This window comes from Caloenas nicobarica, chromosome 1 (assembly GCF_036013445.1).
Source record: "Caloenas nicobarica isolate bCalNic1 chromosome 1, bCalNic1.hap1, whole genome shotgun sequence".
NCBI classification, from domain to species: domain Eukaryota; kingdom Metazoa; phylum Chordata; class Aves; order Columbiformes; family Columbidae; genus Caloenas; species Caloenas nicobarica.
In genome coordinates this window covers 4,864,368-4,884,591 of record NC_088245.1, presented here as the reverse complement: position 1 = coordinate 4,884,591, position 20,224 = coordinate 4,864,368, and the positions used below count along the sequence as shown (strand labels likewise).

The window sequence follows — 20,224 nt, the reverse complement described above, 5'->3', positions numbered from 1 at the left end:
TAAATTCCATGTGTGTTTGTGTTCGTGTATCCTTGCATCCATGCAAAGCCTTAGGTGAGTGACAAGTAACTCTTGTGTTACCTAGCGCCAAGCTTATTTTTAAAGCTTGGCTGTTCATTATTCCTGGTGCCAGCGCAATTCTCTGCTGAGACCAGTGGTTTATTGTGGTTTCTTTCATCCCAAGAGGCAAATGAGGTGGTAATGCCTGTTAATAGCTGCAAAGTTTATCTCATTCCTGAGATGCTTGTTTGGAAAATAATTTGAAACTTAGAGCCAAATACAGTGAAGACGTCAGCTATTGCCATCCAACAACTGCAGCTGGGCTGAGAAATTGCGACTGTATAGTAGCTAAGATATAGAATAAATGCTACATTTAAGTTAAAATAAACACATTGTCAACTTTAGATTCAGTTCTTGGGTCAGAATGTAAAAATAAAAAGTCTTAACGGTTCTTCCACCCATGCCAACAACTTACCACAGCAACACTGTTTAACCAAAATGAGACATCTTTTAAAGACTTCAGATGATCTATAACCCAGCATATTTTAGGGAAATATGCTGTAAGGATTAATTAGCCTCATTGCTTACTGTTCTTACTATTTTTAAGATACTTTGTTCATTCTCTACTTAAAAAGTAAATGGACTTAAAGGTAATGCGACTGTCCAACCGAAGCAAACAGGAGAAATCAGCCAGCGTTTGCGAAGGAAGGCTATTGCACTCTGCAACTTGATTATTTTGGAGCACAGCATGACTTCCTAGGAGAAATTTGCATAATTAAATCATGACGCTCAGAAAATTAAGTAGCTTGTGCTGAGCTTTAGGTGTATGATTGAGCCAGGCTGATAGCGTTATCATCAGTGATCAGGTATGGTGTTGAAATGGCAGAAACCTTCTATAGTCTGGAAAGATAAATTGCATTTCTGAAAGAGGATTCACTAACATCCTCTTCAAGACTGCTCTGTGGACTTCACCTCTAATGGTTCCTTCAACTTAGAATCTGGCTATTGATATTTTTGAAATGTCATGGACTGTTGTAGTCGTGTCAACGCTTAAGTCCTACAGCCTTGACTATGGCAAAAGCTCAGTTCTGGGTGCTTGATCTTCTAATGAAGAAATCCCAAAGAATTCTCTTTTTCCTTCTCTCTCTGTCGTACAGGCACGCCATTATTCCAAGGAAAATAAAATAACTTTTTATTTTCCTGCCTGAGGCTAGCCTGGGAGTCAGAGTCTGTCCTGGTAGGTAAAAGATGTGGGCTCACATCTCAGAAAGAGGAGGGAAATTTAGTTTCTCCTCACAAGGATGCTGATCTTGAACATCAGGAGAAGTTTAATGGTATTTTAAACTGTACTTCATCAGTGATATCTCCTGAGAAAGCTTCATCCAGGGTTGGGACAATTAATGAATAGTGGTGGAGAGATGGGAAATGTGAGAATACCAAAAACCTATGATGGGAAGAAAGGTGCTGAGCTGCCCGATGGCGTCAGGCACGTCTAAACCTGTTATTGGCCTCTGGAAGATCCAGTTCCAAGGTCAGAGGCATCTACAGTTGGACTCGATGACTTTAATGGTCTTTTCCAACCTCAATGATTCTACGATTTTATGACATCCTCAGAAAAGGGCCCTTGTACACTTGAAAATCTATAGCATGGAAATCTTTACAGCTAAGATGTCAGGTGCTATAAGGTTGGGTAGAGGCTTGTGGTGGTGGTGCTGTGTGATCATTCTCACATCTCATTCTCACTGATGTGACTCCAGCCTACTTGATCCTGAAAATCCAAAGTTCAGCTGTGTCAAAGCAAAACCTCGGAGATGCGTAGCAGCAAATGCTGATGTTGTCTAATCCATCTCTCTGCTCCAAGGCATCGCTGGCTGTTCCTGATGGAGAGGGCTGAAAATACAACTACCAAAATCTCAGACTGGTCACACTCCAGCCAAAGGGGATTTAGTGAATCAGATCAAGATTTGACCAGTCTGTTATGGGTGAAGTGACTTTCCCTCTCCAGAGAAAGCTGGAATGTTGGATACTGGTCTAGGTTTCTTCACTGTTTTGCTTTAATCACAGTTATTTTTTCCACAAGAAACTAAGTGTTCTTTTTTCTCCCTAGTGTCTAATAGTATGTAATATGAAGTGATAATGTTGTTAGAAGATAACAGTGTTATGGTGATGGACTGGGGCTGCAGGGTAGAATGCCAAACTCAGTGACTTTTTGAGATACAAGAAGAGTAAAAACCAGAAGGTTTTTTTTTAAAAAAAAACCCACATTTTTTTATTCCCTTAAAGGGAAATTATTGTTCTTACAAAACGCTCTTTTGTAAAATGAGTTTAGAAGTTTACAGAATCCTGCTGATGACAAGCCAGCTTTGACAAAAGTCCTGGTGTGGGTGTCTTTGCAAGGCTGGGGTTGATTAGGTGTCTGGGATAATGCCCAGGCAGGGCCACACTGTTGTTAGCAGGGTCAGGTTTTATTTTCTTGCTTATTTCCTAGCTGTTCTGACAACTCTTACAAACACCATCAACCTGATAACGGAGCAGGGCAGCCTTGTTTGTGGGAATTGGTCAGTAAGAGATGCTTGCTTTCTGTTCGTGGCTTTCCCACCAGCAAGCTGGTTGGGTGGAAGGAGAGCTTTCCGAACAAGCTCCTGTGTAGGCATTAGATGACTCCCTGAATGTGCTGTTCAGGAGGAGAACACATCTGATGGGTTGTGAATGAGCATGGGAGCTATCCTGCCACGTGATGGTTTTTTGAAAACCCGTCTTTGGCTTCCCTGCATCATATCTCAGTGTCATAGAACAATAGAATGGCTTGGGATGGAAGGGACCTTCAAAGCTCATCCAGTGCCCCCCCCGCCATGAGCAGGGACATCTGCACCAGCTCAGGTTGCTCAGAGCCCCGTCCAGCCTGGCCTGGGATGTCTCCAGGGATGGTTCATCCACCGCCTCTCTGGGCAACCTGGGCCAGTGTCTCACCACCCTCATCGTAAAAAATTTCTTCCTCATGTCCAGCATAGTGTCTTGTGTCAGAGTCCATTGCCCCATCAGTTTGTATGTTGAGTAGCAGGAAAGAAAGGATGTGGATGAACAACTGGATGGGCTCACTCAGAGCTTTATTTTTTTTCTCTTGGGAATCCATATGGCTTAGTAACTAGTATAGTGGGTTGTGTGATGAGATGGGAACCAGCTGAAGAGCTGTGGGTAAATCTGTGTTGTAGTTTCTCCTTGTGTGAGAAAGGGAATGTGCTCCTGCCCTTCCTCTTAGAGTACTTTGAGATGTACAGGTGATCAGAGCTGCGTAACACACTGGTGCTGTTATTGAGCATTGCTTTAGGTGTCTCTGATTGCACTTGCTTTAAAAGGGGCTCAAATAATGTTTCCAAGGGCCCAGTGATAAATCAGAGTTTGCTTCTAGTAAATAACCTAGCCAGGCAACTCAAACCATTGCCATTTTACATGGTACTATGCGGCATTAAATGAAGCCTTTGCCTGAAAATAATTAATCCTACGAGGTTTTCAAAACACTAGAAAATCCTCAGGTTGCTGAATTAAAAAAAAAAAAAAAAGTCATAAAAAGCAGGAAAAAATGCCCAAAACATAAACACATTGCTCTTTTTGCTCTTTGCAATATAACCTCGTCAGGTTTTCATTTATGATGAACCACATTTATGGGTTCTGGGGAAGATTAAAGCTCATCCTACTGACATCATTTGTGAGCCTCCAAAGAATTACAAACAGGTGTTACATAAACAGCTAAATTATATCAAAACCAATCCAGACTCGCTACGTGGTCATTCACATACATACAATGCAGAGTGTTCAAACACACGGTCTCGTGCTGTTAAGAGGTTTGTTTTTCTTGTATTTATCTCCTTAGGCCAAGTGTAGACTATTAAAGCTGGGATTCCCTGAGCTGATAGTAGGAATCATTTTTATTCTGAGGGACTTTGGATTAAATGGATTGGCACGTTTTGTTGTACAGAGTGGACACACACTGGGTTTCAGGGACACCTCCTGCAAACTCTCTTTGTGTAAACTTGATTAATATTCTGTTAATGAAGCCAAGGCATGCAGCACTCAGATGCTTAAGCATATTGCTGACCTCAGGTGTGTGTGTGAGATTCCCCTTTAGTATTCAGTGTGTAATGGTACACGTAACTTTGTACCTGGTTGAACCATCAGAATTATTTTCATTTTTTATTAAATTGAGCCATTGCGGATTCAGGAAATGGAATCTTCTATGGATGAGGAGGTCTGTCTCAAAGGAAAATACTGATTATCAGAAGATCTTTGGTCTTAGCTGGCAACATTTAATGCAGTCACCATATCAGATCGATGTGTTATCTACAGTATGTTTAGCACATCGATCCAATCTGGGACCTCTTCTCATTGCATTTAGCACTTACCCTGCACAGCTTTGAACATAAGGTGGCACCTGGAAGCTGCTCCTGCCTACGCAGCACCTGGGATCATATTCAGTGTGGTCAAGAACTACTGTTGAACCCATCGGTGTTGTTGGTTTTCTCTCTCAATAGGTTCTCAGCATGGTGATCAATGCAGCTTACAAGCCAGGGAGTGTTTTACGAGAATTGCAGCTAGTGGAAGACCCTCAGTGGAATTTCCAAGAGGAAACACTTAAAGCAAAGTAAGTCTTCAGCGTGTGTTCTTTTATTTGGAAGGCTTCAAAAATGGAACTGACTGGGCAGAGGAAAAAAAAAAAAGAGTGAACAAAAGATTTTTTTTTTATTGTGAAAGTTTCACTTTTCTAATTATCGTTTTGCTTCATTGAATTACTTGTCTCATTCTATAGCAACTTAAGCAAATGAAATATTCACCTGAATGGTTCATTTCTATTGTGTTTCTCTAAGCAGCCATCCAGATTTTGATGAAAAATGCCATGTTTATTCAGTGAAGTCCTGAGTTTTATGATAAGCTGTTCCTATAAGCTTGGCTATTATTGAATTAACTCGATTCTTGGCTTCCAAAATGTAGGAGTTTTACTGCTTTTAATATAGAGCCTGTCACTCTAATGCAGAAAAACCTGACAAGAATGAATGGCACAAAAAACAAGTGCAAACAAAATAGCAGGGGCACCATTTTAAGCAGGAGAGGGATTAGGACAAAATACTAACAGATCTGGGATTCAGATCAAGATTTGAGGCCTTTCTAGAATATATGCTTCAATTCTCATCTAAACAATGTTTAAGAAAACTATGTATCTAGAAAATACTCAATTTCCCCTTCCGACTTCAAAATTTACCAATTTATGTCTTCTTTTTGTAATGGGCACTACACTTAGGATGTATTTCAACAACCATTGTCTTTCTGAAGGAGAGGAATCTCACCTCTCTCCAGAGTCCCTCCAAAGAGCAATTCTTCCTCACTTGAAGTTGGATGTCAATAAATAGTTCTTTGAAGACATCTCTCCATTGACTAACTTGGTCACCTTGACTTTTTGAGTACTGAAGTTAAATGCAGTGAATCTCATCCTTTGTACTGAACGCTGTTACTCCTTTTCAAATAAAAGCATTTTTTTCTTGGTTATTTGAAATGATTGGCTGTCAAATATGGCGCTATTGATTGCTATTGTATTTGATCTTTGGCCATGCAGATCTTGCAGAAAACTCATTTGTGCTCTGGTTGAGGGAGAGAATTGAGAACCTTTTATTCTGCGCACTCAGAAACTGCTTTTCTAAAGGAGGGTTGCAATCAGAAATGAAAAGCTACTAGAAAATCCTATTTTTAATTTGCTTCTTTCACCTATGCAGAAAGTCATGTTTTTGTGTTTGCCGATTGAAATTTTGTGGATGGAAATCTAAAAGTCATCCTTGCGCATGCAGACTTTCATTAAAAACAAGTCATCGTCCATGACCTGTTTTTCACTGATTCCAAGCTCCCACACCTTGTACTAGCAAATATTAGATAATGCACTTCTACAGGTACTTAGCAGTTGTGAAATCACGATGTAATGCCCCAGCTTAATGTCCTGTCCTGCAAAGAATTGAGCTTACAGGCTGCAATCCTTATTTCTAATGGGAGACAGGCCTGGAAAATGTTTAACTGATCATTAAGTGCAGGGATGTCTTGTCTTTGATCGTCAGCTATATCTACAGCCCAGTCCACTGAGAACCCCAGGCAGCTTGATACACCAAGACCTGTGTAACCTCATCTGGGTGTTCCTGCTCTGGCAGGGGGATTGGACTGGATGAGCTTTCGAGGTCCCTTCCAATCTCTAACATTCTGTGATTCTGTGAACTCAGTTACGAGTACGTGGGCCTCTAGAGATTGTCGCTTACCCATATTGCATCAACCACTTACTCTCCCTCACTGTTACCTGATGTGCTAATCATCCTGTAATGAGCATCTCCATCCCCGTTACCTCCCCCCATGACCCATTCATTCCTTTATCTGCCTCCTCCTCCCATCTATTTAGCGGGGCAGCCAGCCTGCTGGAATATACCTTATATCTACATAACTTGCCAGAAAAAAATATACCAATGTTTTTCAGCAGAGAGGTTTTGTATTTTATGTTGGCCAGCCAGTCACAGGCTGTGTACGTGTTCCTGTGTGATGTCTACCCCAGGAGGCAGCAATCTCAGTTCTTCAGTGAGTCAAGCAGCCTCTTTCAACTTTATCAAGCCACAGAATGGATCATTACAGGCTCAGACCTGGGACAGCAGGTTTTGGAGTGACTTCTAAGCATCCAAATGTATTCTCATTCACTGTGGCATTGTCCTCCAAGGAGACAGAGCTCATGGGGCTGGACGGCAGCTTGTTGGTGTAGCTATGTGGCTTCTGAGACTCATAGAGTGGTGCTGGCTGGTCATACCAGCTTGCCTGCGGGTAGTTTGAGTACTTCTAAGAGTGAGTGACAGACGCCAGACATGCCCTAAGACTGTCTGACTACTCTAGGACTTTGTTCTTTTATCCTTCCTGAGTTTGGTTCAGCAGCTCCATCAAGAAGTGTATTGGGGGTTTAATTGCATCAGGTTGTGCAGAAGCAGAAAAGAAAACATGCTCGTGAAATCAGATACCCTGGGATGCGCAAACGGCACACGACACATAACATCAGGTATGACAGACAGTTGTGCTCCAGAATCTTAAACAGAAACCCGTAACGAGCAAACGCCTGTCTACACCAACTTCCAGCTACACCAGCTCCCGATGGCGTCTTGCTGCTAATGATGACAGCTCAACAGCCAGCTGGAGCGTCTGCGCTGTGATGTGACATGTCGTGTCACTGCCGCCCTTCTGATGTAAGCTGACAACTCCTTGGATCTTGACAATGTTGTTGTTTGTTTGCGGTGACGGCTGCAGTAGGGTAGAGCGAAGGGGAGGGAGAACGGTGAAGAGAAGGTTGTTTTTCCCCACTGTCCCAAATGGCAAACTGTGCACTGCCAGGAATGCATTATCTCAGTCCTAGGGCAACCTGCATTTAGTTTACTCCGCTGTCAGGTGTGAGCAGCGCAGAATCAATTATACTAGCCTTGCAAAGAAGATAAACAATTTAGATTGTCCAAAGAGATGTGTCTACAGTGTGTGATGGCAGTCGCTTCCCATCAGCGCTGCTGGCACTTTGTGAAAATAGTCAAACCTGATTTATTGGTGATGATGAGCTGGAAATGTCAGGCCTGATCCTCTGAATTCCCATGAGGACCAGCCAGAGCTATAGGCACTTAACCCTTATAGTTTTGATGCTTTAAGTTCAGTGCCTACCTCTAGATTTCACTTCCCAATTTTACATAAAATGCTAGAGGGGCTTTATGCTTTTTAAGGGCTGTTTCTAAGGGCTGTAAGTGGGGTTGTCTGGACTTACCCATTTTTTCAGGACTTTGGGCTTAAACAGTACCAATGTGTGTAGAGAGTTGTCTCCTGGGTCTCATATGAAGCCCAGTTCATCAGAATAAGAAAGATGAATATTCCTCGACTCCATTAGATGAAATTTTGAGAGCTGCCCAAATCCAGTAGCTGAACTCAGGAATGCTTACCCCAATCAGAGACATCATTGCTTATTTATGAGGCCGTATTTCAAAGGAAGTATCTTCACTGTGGATGCTTTAGAAGACTGCCTTTCACTTATGATGGGTGATGGTGAGGTGTTTGAAGTCTCCTTTGCCTCAGCCTTTGGTGACAAGGGTTGTTCTCAGGCCTCCCAGGTCCCTGTTACTGTTTGAGGGAGTAAAGTGTTACCCACAGTAAATGGTTAAGAAGCTAGAGAGATAAGCAAATGGGATGTGTGCAAGTGCATGGAACCAGATGGAGTGCAGCCAGATCTGCTTGAGAGAACCGGCTAATGTCATCGCAAGGTCACTTGCTGTTGCGTTTGAAAGTTTATCATGATCAGGGAAGCCTTCTGATGTCTGGAAAAAAAGGCAAACATCACACCCCTTCTCAAGAAGAGCAAGAAGGAGGATCCAGGTAAATGCAGGTCATCAGCATAACATTCTTGGGAAGGTTATTAGGCACATCCTCCTGGCAGTCATTTCCAAGAACATGCAGGACCAATAAGTGACTGGCAAGAACCAGCACGGATTTACAAAGGGCAAGTTGTGCTTGATGTGCTTAGATACCTGGTTTGGTGGTTGAGGGAAAAACAGTGGGAGTTATTTATATTGATTTTAGCAAGGCTTTCGACACAGTCCCCCGTAGTGTCCTTATAGCCAAGCTTTGGAGATGTGGGTTGAACATGTGCATGGTGGGTAGACTGGACCAACTGAACCCAAAGGGTTGCAATCAATGATATGAAGTCCAAGCGACAGCCAGTTATTAACAGTGCTCCTCAAAAGGTCAATACAAAGCTACAGCTCGTATGATTTGATTTGTCTTCCACATCAGCTGCGCCACATACTTCTTGAGGCACCACGAGGGTGAATTAAGTGTGACCAGGTGGCCTTCCGTGTGACGTGTCGGAGGTAGAGGTCATTAGGACCAATGGAATGACCTAAACCCTTTCTTTCCTTAATCAAGAGGAGACTTAATGAGAGATGTCCCTAGAAGCAGAACAATTCCAGAGCCCTTTCTGAATCCTTCAAGAGTACAAAATGTCATTGGGTGATTAAATAGCTTTGGAGGAAAATAACTTCTCACGTTTGGCAGACTTTAAGCTAGTAAGACAAATTGGATTTTTTTTTGCAGAAAAATAGACATTTTTTGGTCCTTCAAAAGGAAATCGAGGCTTTTAGCCACTGAGTTGTTCAAACTGGTCTCAAGGATTGTCAGAACTGACTTTTGAAAATGACTGTAGTCTTAATGTTTTTACTGTTTGAAGTGTCTTCAGCACACAACTTTTGTGGCATCACACAATGGTCCCCAACTGGAGCTCCTAGAAGTCATTTTGTTCTCATGAACCTCTGATCTATTTTATCACCAAAGGAAGCTTCAACAGTAGAATATTGCCAGCAAAGTGCTATTAGCTTAATATTGTCGCTAATGGATCAGCAAAGATACCGTGTATATTTTTCATGGAAATAGTTTCAGCCGTAAAAGTTTCTCCAGTTTTTGGGATCTGAGGGCAGAGAACGAGAAAGAGGAAAGGAAGATTTCTTTAGCTTTAGCTGAAAAGCATTTTTTAAAAGAACAGTAATTTCTAAGAAAACTGAAAATGCTATGTGTGACACAGCTGTTTTCCAAGTTTCCAGTGCTTCCATGCTGTGCGTGCAGGTTACTTACTACTTAAAAGTGATTGGGAAGACAGGAGTCCTAGTATGAAAACATCAATAGGAATATCAGTAATTGGTAATTTTTTGAGAAATGCTAACAGAAAAGGGTTTTCTGATTATAGCCAAAGGAGCTCTTCCCACATGGCTGTCCTAGAACAGCTCAGATTACATTTGGTGGTGTTAGTGTTGAAAACATTTAGTGTGTGAGGAATATGGAAAATATTAGTAGAACCTGGTTTATAGTTGCAAGAGTTGCTGCCAAGGCCAAAATCATGTAAAAAAAATATTATTGCGGCCAGTACTAACACCTTGGGTTATTGAGACTGATTTCTGCAGTTGTGTTGATCTCCATTTTGCCATCCATTCTGTTAATTACTGTGTGTGTTGCCTTCAAACCAGATTGTGAAATCAGTCAGTTGTTCATTTTCCTAGTTTCATCTTTTTCTTTCACCAGGCTCTTCAGTACAATGAGTCCTTTCTGGGCAGCCAAACACAATAGGAAGCACACAGTTAGAAAAGTCAGCCATCCTTGAATAATACCCATCAGGCAGCTTTCTTAGCTCATAAGAAAGAAGATCAAGAGGCAATTTGATTACAGTGCTTTTGCAGGGAAACAAAAACAGATGTAGGCTTTTCATCCTGGTGCTGAAAGTCAGAACAAGGACAAATAAATGTAAGTTAAATTCAGACACATCCAGACATAAAATGAGGCATCAGCTCATGAGGTTTAGGTACAGGTGGTCCTGCTGCTGGAATTGTTCCAGTGTGGAGACCCTTGAGGAGAGGCTGATGTTTTTTTGGAAGTGATGCTTTAGTCCAGCCAAAGTCGTTTGGGTTCAGGTGAAGGTAACATGATGAAATTCTGCAACCTGTTGCAGGACTCGGACTTACTGACCTAATGATCTAGTCCATCATTAAACTTGATGGCTCCTGGAGAAGTAATAAAGGCAGGAGTCTTTTCAAACGCATTGGAAAGAAATATAAAACATTTATAAGTAGGTATATTTAAATGTCTGTGGAATTTGTTCTTTTGGTATTAGGTATTGCCAAACCCTCCTTAGCCAGCCTGTCTGTGCACTATTTCGTAGGGAAGCTGGGATAACAGTGCTTTGTACCTGGAAGGAACACTTTTTCCATTTTACATCGTCTGTCCAGGTCTGCCAGGGAGCATGAAGAGTTGTCTGATTAAGTCATTCATTCATCCATCCATTCATTCAGATTAATTAAACTAGGATTGCCTCCATGACCTGAAGTCCTTGGTCAGGCGTCAAATGGGGTATCAGATCCTGGTGCCTTGCAGAAATGCTTATTTAGGTAATGGAGGAGTTTCATGTTGAGGTGATAGTTTGGATCAAGTCTTTTGTGACATGGGGATGGTTGAACGGGGCTGTTCTCAGACCCACGTTTCATTTGGATACCCCTCTATAACACTTCATGTACCACAGTTTCCAACCCTTTTCCCATACCCCAGTGTTTCCAGAAAGAGATTTTCGGAGGGAGAGCAGCAAAAGGTGGTTTCTCAGCTGCTTTGTGCAACTCAGTGAAGCCTCCGGAGAGGTAACAGAGTCCAGACACATGCTGCGTATTTTACCTGTCTGGACACATCTCCTTTGTTTCACCTTCTCCTCTTCCACTTCCATATCAGCAGCTGATTCCCTGCTAGAGAACTGTGGCTTTTAATACACTCCCAAATGTCTTGTCTCATTTTTCCTGATGTCTGTATCTTTGCCTTTCATTCCCTCCCATCCACTAATCTTTCTTTCACTGTCTCTCCCTCTTTTTCTTTTGTGTGTGTTACTTTTCTCTCCTCTGAGCACATTTATAATGCCTTAGCACCAGCCGCTTGCATGATTGTCTCTTGTGTTGCATTCCTCAGGACGCCTAAGAGATGTTTTAAAAACCTTATCTCCCTGTTTACGATAGCTTGGTGCTGCTGTTTAATAAATTATGGGGATAATTGGTTTTTCAGAGTTCACATCTACAATGTATTACAGCAGGGATGTAACTGTATCTTTCTTAGCTGTTTATCACTCAGAAACACTGCATATAAAACACTGAAATAAATGTTTTAATAGCACATGGGTAACAAATTTAAGACAAACCTTTCATTGAAGATTTCTGCCCTGAGCATTCCCTGTAGGAATCAGTTTTTAGAATCATAGAATAGTTTGGGTTGGAAGGGACCTCCAAAGCTCATCCATTCCCACCCCTGCCATGAGCAGGGACATCTGCACCAGCTCAGGTTGCTCAGAGCCCCGTCCAGCCTGGCCTGGGATGTCTCCAGGGATGGTTCATCCACCACCTCTCTGGCCAACCTGGGCCAGCGTCTCACCACCCTCAGGGTCAAAAATTTCTTCCTTGTGTCCAGCCTGAATCTCCCGTCTTTAAATTTAAAACCATTATCCCTTGTCCTATTGCTACAGGCCCTGCTAAAAAGTCTGTCCCCATCTTTCTTATAAGCCCCTTTTAAGTATGGAAAGGCCACAATAAGGTCTCCCTGGAGCCTTCTCTACTCCAGGCTGAACACCCCAGCTCTCTCAACCTGTCTTCATAGGAGAGGTGTTGCATCTCTCTGATCATTTTTATGGCCCTAAAACATACCCTTTAGGGTCTGTTTCTGCAACCGCATTAAGAGACTCCCGATGAGTTCCTCGGGTTTTGTATTGCCCACATCTCATAGCGGTGAAATCATCAGGACCCCGTATTGCAGATAGTACAGTTTCCCTTGGATGCTTCTACACAATATCTGTATCCCAGGGACTGCAGCTGGCACAATGAAACTGTGTTCTGAGCTGGAACATGATATGAGAGCTGCCTCGAGAAAGGTGGCAATGGAGAAGACCAAAGGTATATTGGGGGCTTATAGAGACAGTCTCCAATGCAGCTCAAACACACAGTGGTGACCCCAAAGCTCTGCAAGACTTATAAACTTCTTATCACAGGTCAATATATGAAGAGAGGCTACATGCCTCTCCCAAAAACTTTGCATCAGTTCATGGTATGGGCTTGCCATCCTGTGTAGTATCCTCACCAAATCTGCTGTGATATTTTTCATCTCTTGCCCTATCAACAGATCTGTCCAGTCTGCACGTGCATTCCTTCCTGAATCATGTCCACACCTCTGATTCATTTCACCCTGCCTTTCCTTCCCCAAGTCCCTCTGAAATGGAGCCACTGAGACAAGTAGACCTATTCTGCCTGCCTTCCCAAGAGAGGCGCTCTCCCAAAAGTCATTAGGGAAGGTAACAGAGGAGAGTCTGGTCTGTAGCATCAAAGGACATTGCTTGATTGGTGACATGGGACCTTGCACTCTTTTCTAGATACAGAGGGAAGACATACAGGGCAACTGTTAAGATTGTGCGGACGTCGGATCAGGTGGCGGATTTCTGCAGAAGAGTCTGTGCAAAGTTGGAGTGCTGTCCCAACTTGTTCAGTCCTGTGCTGGTGGCCGAAGTCTGCCCAGAGAACTGCTCCATTCATACTAAAACCAAGTACAGTGAGTATCAGCCAAAATGCTTCTTGTCGCTAGCTGGGAGTCAGAACAGTGGGAAACTGTCGATGAGCTAGTGATGAAGAACAGGAGTTGTGTAACACATTGATATTGAGTAGGATTCCTCTCATCTAGGAGCAGTTATTTAATCCTGACCAGGCCACCATAGGCTCCTTTAGTATTCTGTACAGAGAAATAGACCTCTCCATAAAACTGTCCATCTCTCTCCATCCCAACATATCTATTTAAAAGTCATTACTTTTTGGAAGTCTTGACTTTTCTTTATATGTCAAGTTAATATAAGGAGCACATAAAAGGAACTTGCAGTGGCCAGCTGAGATTTAAACTTCTATGTCTGAGACAGCTTCATTGGGTGAAATGAAACTCGTCCCACTCAGTGAAGAGTTTTCAGCATACGCACCAGCACAGGCCGGTATCACGATGCTCCGGTGCTGGGCACAGTTTGGGAGCATTGAATCTCTCTGCTTAGGGTGTTTAATAATTAAACATGTTCCTTCCTATTCAGGAAGGCTGAAGTTAGGCGTGTGTTCAGCACTTTTTGTTGTCAATATTACTGATATTACTGACTTTTAAGTCAGGAAAGTGAAAGCGACTGCTGTTCTTCTTCCACAAAGTTGCAAGAAAAGAATACAATTGATTCAAATGAATTAGCTTCTGTTTGGTGCCAGAGAAGAAGGAGGGATGGGCTCATGGAGATATTCAGATCACTGAATGTGGGTTTACATAGAGGTCTACGCCTGAGCTAGACCCCTGGCTCCCACTGGTGGCAAATGAAGAGCTGGAGGAACACAGCTAGGAGAGCTCCAGCTGAGATTGTGTCATCTCAAAGTTGATGGTTCTGTGTGACTGGATGAATTGTTCCTCAAAACTCCATCGATTGGATGAAAGGCTCAGTTCAGTTATGAACTTTGACATGGGTGCCAAGTGTCATTTTAGTTGTCCTCGGTTACCCTATCTGGTGCAGCCCCAGAAGATGCTGTAGAGCACATCAAAATGCATCTAACACAAGCAAGGGTCGGAGGCCTCTCACACCCTTAATTTCAACTCGGGCCACAAAATAGTTGAAGGTAATAAAAGTCTGTTCCTTCATGCATTCAACAAACCTACATAAATCAAGATAGCTGGCCCTGTTCACCCTTTACTGAAAACATAAGCAACTGAAGTGTCTCCAGGACTGTTAACTCATGCAGAAGGGCACGGGATCAAATCTGAAACATCTTGGCCTCTCTCCCTCCAAACCACTGCTTGGCTTAATGGGAGCTCTGCCTGAATACATATTATAGGGTTAAATTCTGAACTCCGCACTCATCACCAATAAATGTGTATTACACAAGAACCGTAACACTCTTGTGCTAGTCCAAGATGACATCTTGTATTTACACTGCACATTTTTTCCAAATCAATGTATTTTAAAGTGTTTTATAAAAGTGCACCTAGAGTGCAGTACTGAGTCAGTGGCAAGAAGCAAGCCAAAGTTTCCTTCTCTTGGTGGTTAAAGTTTTTAATGGGTATTTTACTTCGTATCTCCAGCTTATTATTATGGGAAGAGGAAAAAAATCATTAAGCCACCAATTGGGGAAAATAACAACATGAAAAGTGGACATGTCAAGCCAGCCAGACGCAGAAAAAGGCGGAAATCCATCTTTGTGCAGAAGAAAAGGAGGTCATCAGCCGTCGATTTGAACGCTGCAGGCTCTGCAGAGGTATGTGTTACACTGGGATAAATCAGGTAAAGCCCCTTGGTGCTTTTTTGTCCCCCCATCTGCATCTTCCTTTTGAGGGACTTCTCAGCAAACCTCAATACTTCCATTTTACATTTTGAATCTCTCCTTGCTACTCTGTTCTTTAGGTTCAGACTGGCTTTATTGGGACACGTTGGCGACTTTTACCTTTGTCTATTCTAGAGTTAACAAAAAAGAGTTTTTTTGCTCCTGCCTTCATAATTCTCACATGCTGTCTAATATGTGGTTTTTTTTGCTTCCTTACAAGCCCTGTGGGCAGGTAGATCAGCCTCTTAGATGCTTTGCACAGCATCTAGCAGAGTGAGGAAGGTCTGTGATCCATGTCTGGGATCAACAAGTATTATTAATAACTCATGGACCATTGTGGTTTCAAGGACTTATATTTTTTCATTGACCATTTGTAATATTTTTTGTTTCACAACATCAAGCAAGAGAAGTTCCAGAAGCTGTAGAATGCGAGCAAATGGTTTGTGTCCCGGATGTATGGTATTTGAGGCCTCATTCTTTCCAGTGTGCTGTGTGACACGACAGGATCCCGGCTTCAGCAGTGGTTCATGTCCAAATGCAACCTGGAGCAGGCTTAGTTCTGTGTGGACCGTTTCCAGGTGGTTTTCCCACGATAGTGATGACAAAGTTCACGTGTGGTTTCCTTGGTTTAGCTGAGTGTCAGTGATTTCTGCCCTGTGCAATGTGAAGTTAAACTGATTTACTTAAAACCCCTCTACTTCAGATGGAAAGGGATATTTTAGTCAGCTTCCAGTTGATTGCTTGCATCCTCATGACTTGGTCCTCATTTAGGTGTAGTTCTGCTTAGTTTCCTTAAATTATACGTGCTTCAAAGGAATTTAAACTCATGCTAAGCCTAAATCAACCATGAGCCAAGTTTTTCAGCCTTTCAGCCAACATAACTAACTTTGTCTAAAATTGCTCTTTCATTTAAGACCTGCGCGTATGTCTTAGATGCATGCTGACACTTTGATCAGAGCTAAGCTGTTGAAGCCTTTTAGGCCACTTATGTATATATAAAGCTCAAAATACACAGTTTCCATCAGTTTGCGTGTGCTTGCAGCTTCTGTGTGACAGAAATAACAAGAATCTGGTATAATATCCTCTAAATGGAAATATGTGCTTCGCCTTCAGCAGTTAGCTATTGGGCTGAAAGCAGAGAAATCTGGGTGAAATCCTTTGTCCTGGGTTTTACAGAAATACCAGCTAAGAAGTTAAATACAAATATGCACTTGTAGATCTAGATATTTTTAAGAGACACTAAAATTTACTTCCTTTCAATACCAGTGACACCCATGACAATTTGAAGCAAGGTGAAGGTTTAAATTCAAGCCTGTTTCTGATTTTATTTCATCTTGAGTGACCTGAGTTTTGTTTCATACTTTTAATATTTTCCACTTCCCCTTCTTGTGCACATCTGCATCGCCACAAGGTTTGAGAGACAAGCCCAACAGAGGAACATTTCATGCCAGATGAGCGATTGCTGTTGACCTTTTGTAAGAAACAGAAAAAAAGGATTTGTCCGCCGTGGTTTTTTTTTTTCTTCTACATTTTGTAACAAATCTAAATTGAGGGCTAATCTACTTAGCACTGTAATGAAAATGAGATAATTCCATTAAAATAAATGTTACCCTGGACTGTCGTGGGCATGCAGTTTGACCCGGTGCCTTTCGATTTGCTGCTGTATTAATTTCCGAGCCCGGCTGCTGTTTCTCTGGTGGTCCTTGTGCAGGAGAGCGAAGACGACGAGCCGGACGCGATGGAGGACGAGACGGGAAGCGAAGAAACCAGCTCAGAGCTCCGGGATGACCAGACAGATACCTCCTCCGCCGAGGTCCCCTCCGCCAGGCCCCGGCGAGCGGTCACCTTGCGGAGCAGCACCGAGTTGGACAGACCTGCCCCCACGGAGAGAGCTCGACGGAGCCGGAGACCACAGCCCCACTCCTATGGCGAGACGGAGAAGTGCGCGCAAGTCAAGGAGGTGAGTATGAGGCTCCCCCTCCCAATCAATAGGAATATTCTTCCTAAACTAACCTTCGGTGCCAAGCCTTGCTCATCTGAGGAGGACATCCCTGCCCTGGTTCACTGCAAACATCGTTTTCTTTATGAGAGCTTTTTGTCTTTTTGTAGGAAATTAAGCAAGAAGAGGAAGAGAAGCTCATCCTGGACAGTAATCCACTGGAATGGACTGTGACTGATGTTGTGAGGTTTATTAAACTGACTGACTGTGCACCGCTTGCCAAAATATTTCAAGAGCAGGTAGAGGTCTTCCTGTAACTCTTTTCTTTGTGTCTGTGGTGCTTACTCACATCATGAAAGAAAGGGCAGCACATACTACCTTGCTAGCTGGGCCTTGGACTTTGACAAAGAGATTAGGATCAGACTTTAGATCCCCTCAGACCAAGCTGTAGCCCAAATTTTGACAAAGCATAGAAGCCCTTGGAAACTTGAGTCAGAGCCTTGCCAGATCCTCAGAGAGACCAGAAGCACTCCAGATGGAGTGCTTGTGAAAAGCAGGAGGCTTGGACCTTCCTTGCACATGCCAAGGTCCACAGCACCGTCCTGGTGTCACACAGGCACATTGTACCAACAGGTAGTGTTTATTTGGTGCCTAGCAAGCTGTCTCCCCTGGCCACATGGGTTCCACCCTGGTTTAAAATAGCAGGCTAGGAAGCAGAAAACTGTTTCTTGAACCCCAAATTTGCTGCCTGATTTTTGGCACCAACACTTAGATGCTCCAATTATGTAGACACCTACTTCCTATCTTTATCCCTCTGAAGATCTGGTAGTCAGGTCCCTGGATGATCTAATTTTAGGATATGCCAAGCATCTACTCATTAAGCACATAGGTTTGCAGGAAGCAGAAGCCAATGCTTTTTATCTCAAGTCAGTGTGAACTTGTAAAATTTATATAGAAGCAGCCATTCCTTGGCTAATGAGTAACAGCCACTGCTGAAAGTAAAGGGCAGCGCAAAGAAATCATAGTTAGAAGGTAGCAAGTGTGGTTAATTAGGCCATAGCCGATGGCAGTCAGTGAAATGGCCAACTGCACATTGAACTATCTCTGATTCTTCACCATGAGTAACTCTGTGCCCAAGTGCAGCTGCTTTAGCTGGGAGAAGTTCAAGTGTGAGTCTAGAGCAAGGCTGAAACAGTCCGTAGCAAGATGCTGGAGTCGTGGTGTCGCACTGTGCTCCAACCATTTCTTAATCAGCCTGGAATAATGCCCAGAGCTTGAAAGCCAGCCCTGTCTCTCCTTTGCCAAAGAGTTTTATGGGGACTTTAATCAAACACAGATGACTGGAGCTTTTCCTTGTGATTTGCGAGGAAGCTCTGGTGCAATGGGCCATGCCATCAAGCTTCGGTGGAGGAAGAACCTAAGCTGTAGACAGTCCTGATCAAAGCAGGGCTTAAGGTGTCCAAATCCCCATTGTGTTTAATGCAACCTAATCAGGGCTATCCTGGGAGTTTATGTTGCCTGTGAGTTATAGTGTTTTTTCTGCACTTAGACCTTGATCCTCCCTGTGTTACTTTTGGCTGGGATAGAGTCAATTTTGTTCATAGTAGCTAGTATGGGGCTATGTTTTGCATTTGTGCTGAAAACACTGACCTGGCTATGCTTCCTGCCTTCCAGAGTCCACAAACAAAACCATTTTCCCTGTCTTTTCCTTCCCCAGGACATCGATGGACAAGCCCTTCTGTTGCTGACACTGCCCACAGTGCAAGAATGCATGGAGCTGAAGCTTGGTCCAGCCATCAAACTGTGCCACCAGATCGAGCGAGTAAAAGTTGCTTTCTATGCACAATACGCCAACTGACTGCACTTCTCCATTTCTTTCTGTTCTCCTTGTTCCCTCTCTTTTTTAATATTTCAACTTGTTCAAGGTTTTTTTTTTTTCCCTTATCCCTTTTCTTTTCAAAGAACACATGGAATTGGAAGCACTGGGAATTAATCTATAGGGAAAGAAAAAACACACAGCAAAAAACTAGCAACAAATTGAACTAATTTTTCTGTAGTTGTAAAGCACACTGGAAGACTGCTGGCATCTGTCCTCGTGAGCCAACTCGTTATGCAGCGGTGCAAAGCCAGCATGGATCAGATGGTTTGTCGTTCATTAAAACAAAGCCACCAATGGCAGACACATTCCCAAGAAGGGTCGGACATTTCTGGATGATGATGGTTTGTCTAGGTCAGTTTCTGGACGTGAACAATTCTTTTAGCCAACTCTGACGCACTTGTTTCGTATTGAAATACAAGCGGTCATTTGTAGCATTACCTGGGGTTTACTGCAAATTTGATCTTAGTCATCAATGGGCTTTTTTTTTTCCTGCCTCTCCAGTCCTACAAAAGGAAAAAGTGTTAGACCAGTCACACACTGATTGTTATTTCTGCATGATTTATGAAAGAGGAATCAACCCATGGTCTCTGTACGGTATCAGACAAAGCTTCAGTGAACTGACAGGGGTGCAGCAAGACCTGTTGCACAGTAACATGTCCTGAGCTGTGCTGGCTGTGCACAATAAGCTGAATGTCCTTGTGATGGGATCTGTACAGTGCTGCTGTCTTGTACAGAACATATGTGAAAGCTTTCATAGTCAAGCCCATCCTCTTAAATCCGAGTCGCTTTAAAGACCTGACTGAGCCCCACAGGGTGATTAAAAAAAAAAAGTCTGTTCAGATTTTATGATGAGACTGTTGAGTGAATTCTGGTTTCATTTGCACCTTCATGAATCTGGTTGCTAGGTGGGAATAAAAAGCATCTCTCTTTTCAGGCGGCATACACCATGGTGCTTTAGACCAGCTGAGGATCCAGCCCAACACAATAAGTATAAAGCCCCCAGATTGTCCCATTGCCACGCTTGGCTAGTGGAACTGGGCGATTGCTTCGTGCCAAGCAGGGTCAGAACCAGAGAGGATGGAGAAATGGGTTGGACACCTTGAGTTTGATTCAGTTGTATTTATAGGAGAAGTATTTCGCATTTACTTTACAGGGTTTTATGACCCCATTCATCTCACGTGTTGAGTCTGAATTTGTTGTAACTCAGCAGAGGTTGGCAGCGTCCCAGTGATGTAAAATTCTCCCAAAAGCAAGAATCAAACTGAGACCAAATCTGAATTTTGCTCTGACTTTAAGATGCAAATGAATCCTTCCCTCAGAAAGTGAATTGGTTGGTTTGTGCCGAGTTTTAGCCTGATTTTGTAGGAAACCACTGACTTCGGCGGACTTTTTTTCTCAAACCATAAACAGACCCCTGTTCCCTGGCCTCAGGGAACTCAGCTTGGAAATTTGTACACAGTTCTGTTACCATGC

The 20,224-nt window shown here is 42.9% G+C and overlaps 1 protein-coding gene across 1 annotated transcript in view; it reads left to right on the top strand.

Moving 5' to 3' along the window:
• Positions 1-18,730, top strand: part of SFMBT2 (Scm like with four mbt domains 2) — a 104,839-nt gene extending 86,109 nt beyond the window's left edge. Inside the window, exons 15-20 of the mRNA XM_065647610.1 lie at positions 4,530-4,639; positions 12,974-13,149; positions 14,695-14,867; positions 16,645-16,893; positions 17,043-17,171; positions 18,590-18,730. Coding sequence (XP_065503682.1) covers positions 4,530-4,639; positions 12,974-13,149; positions 14,695-14,867; positions 16,645-16,893; positions 17,043-17,171; positions 18,590-18,730 — 978 coding nt within the window. The remainder of the gene's footprint in view (positions 1-4,529; positions 4,640-12,973; positions 13,150-14,694; positions 14,868-16,644; positions 16,894-17,042; positions 17,172-18,589) is intronic.
• The last annotated feature ends 1,494 nt before the right edge of the window (positions 18,731-20,224 follow it).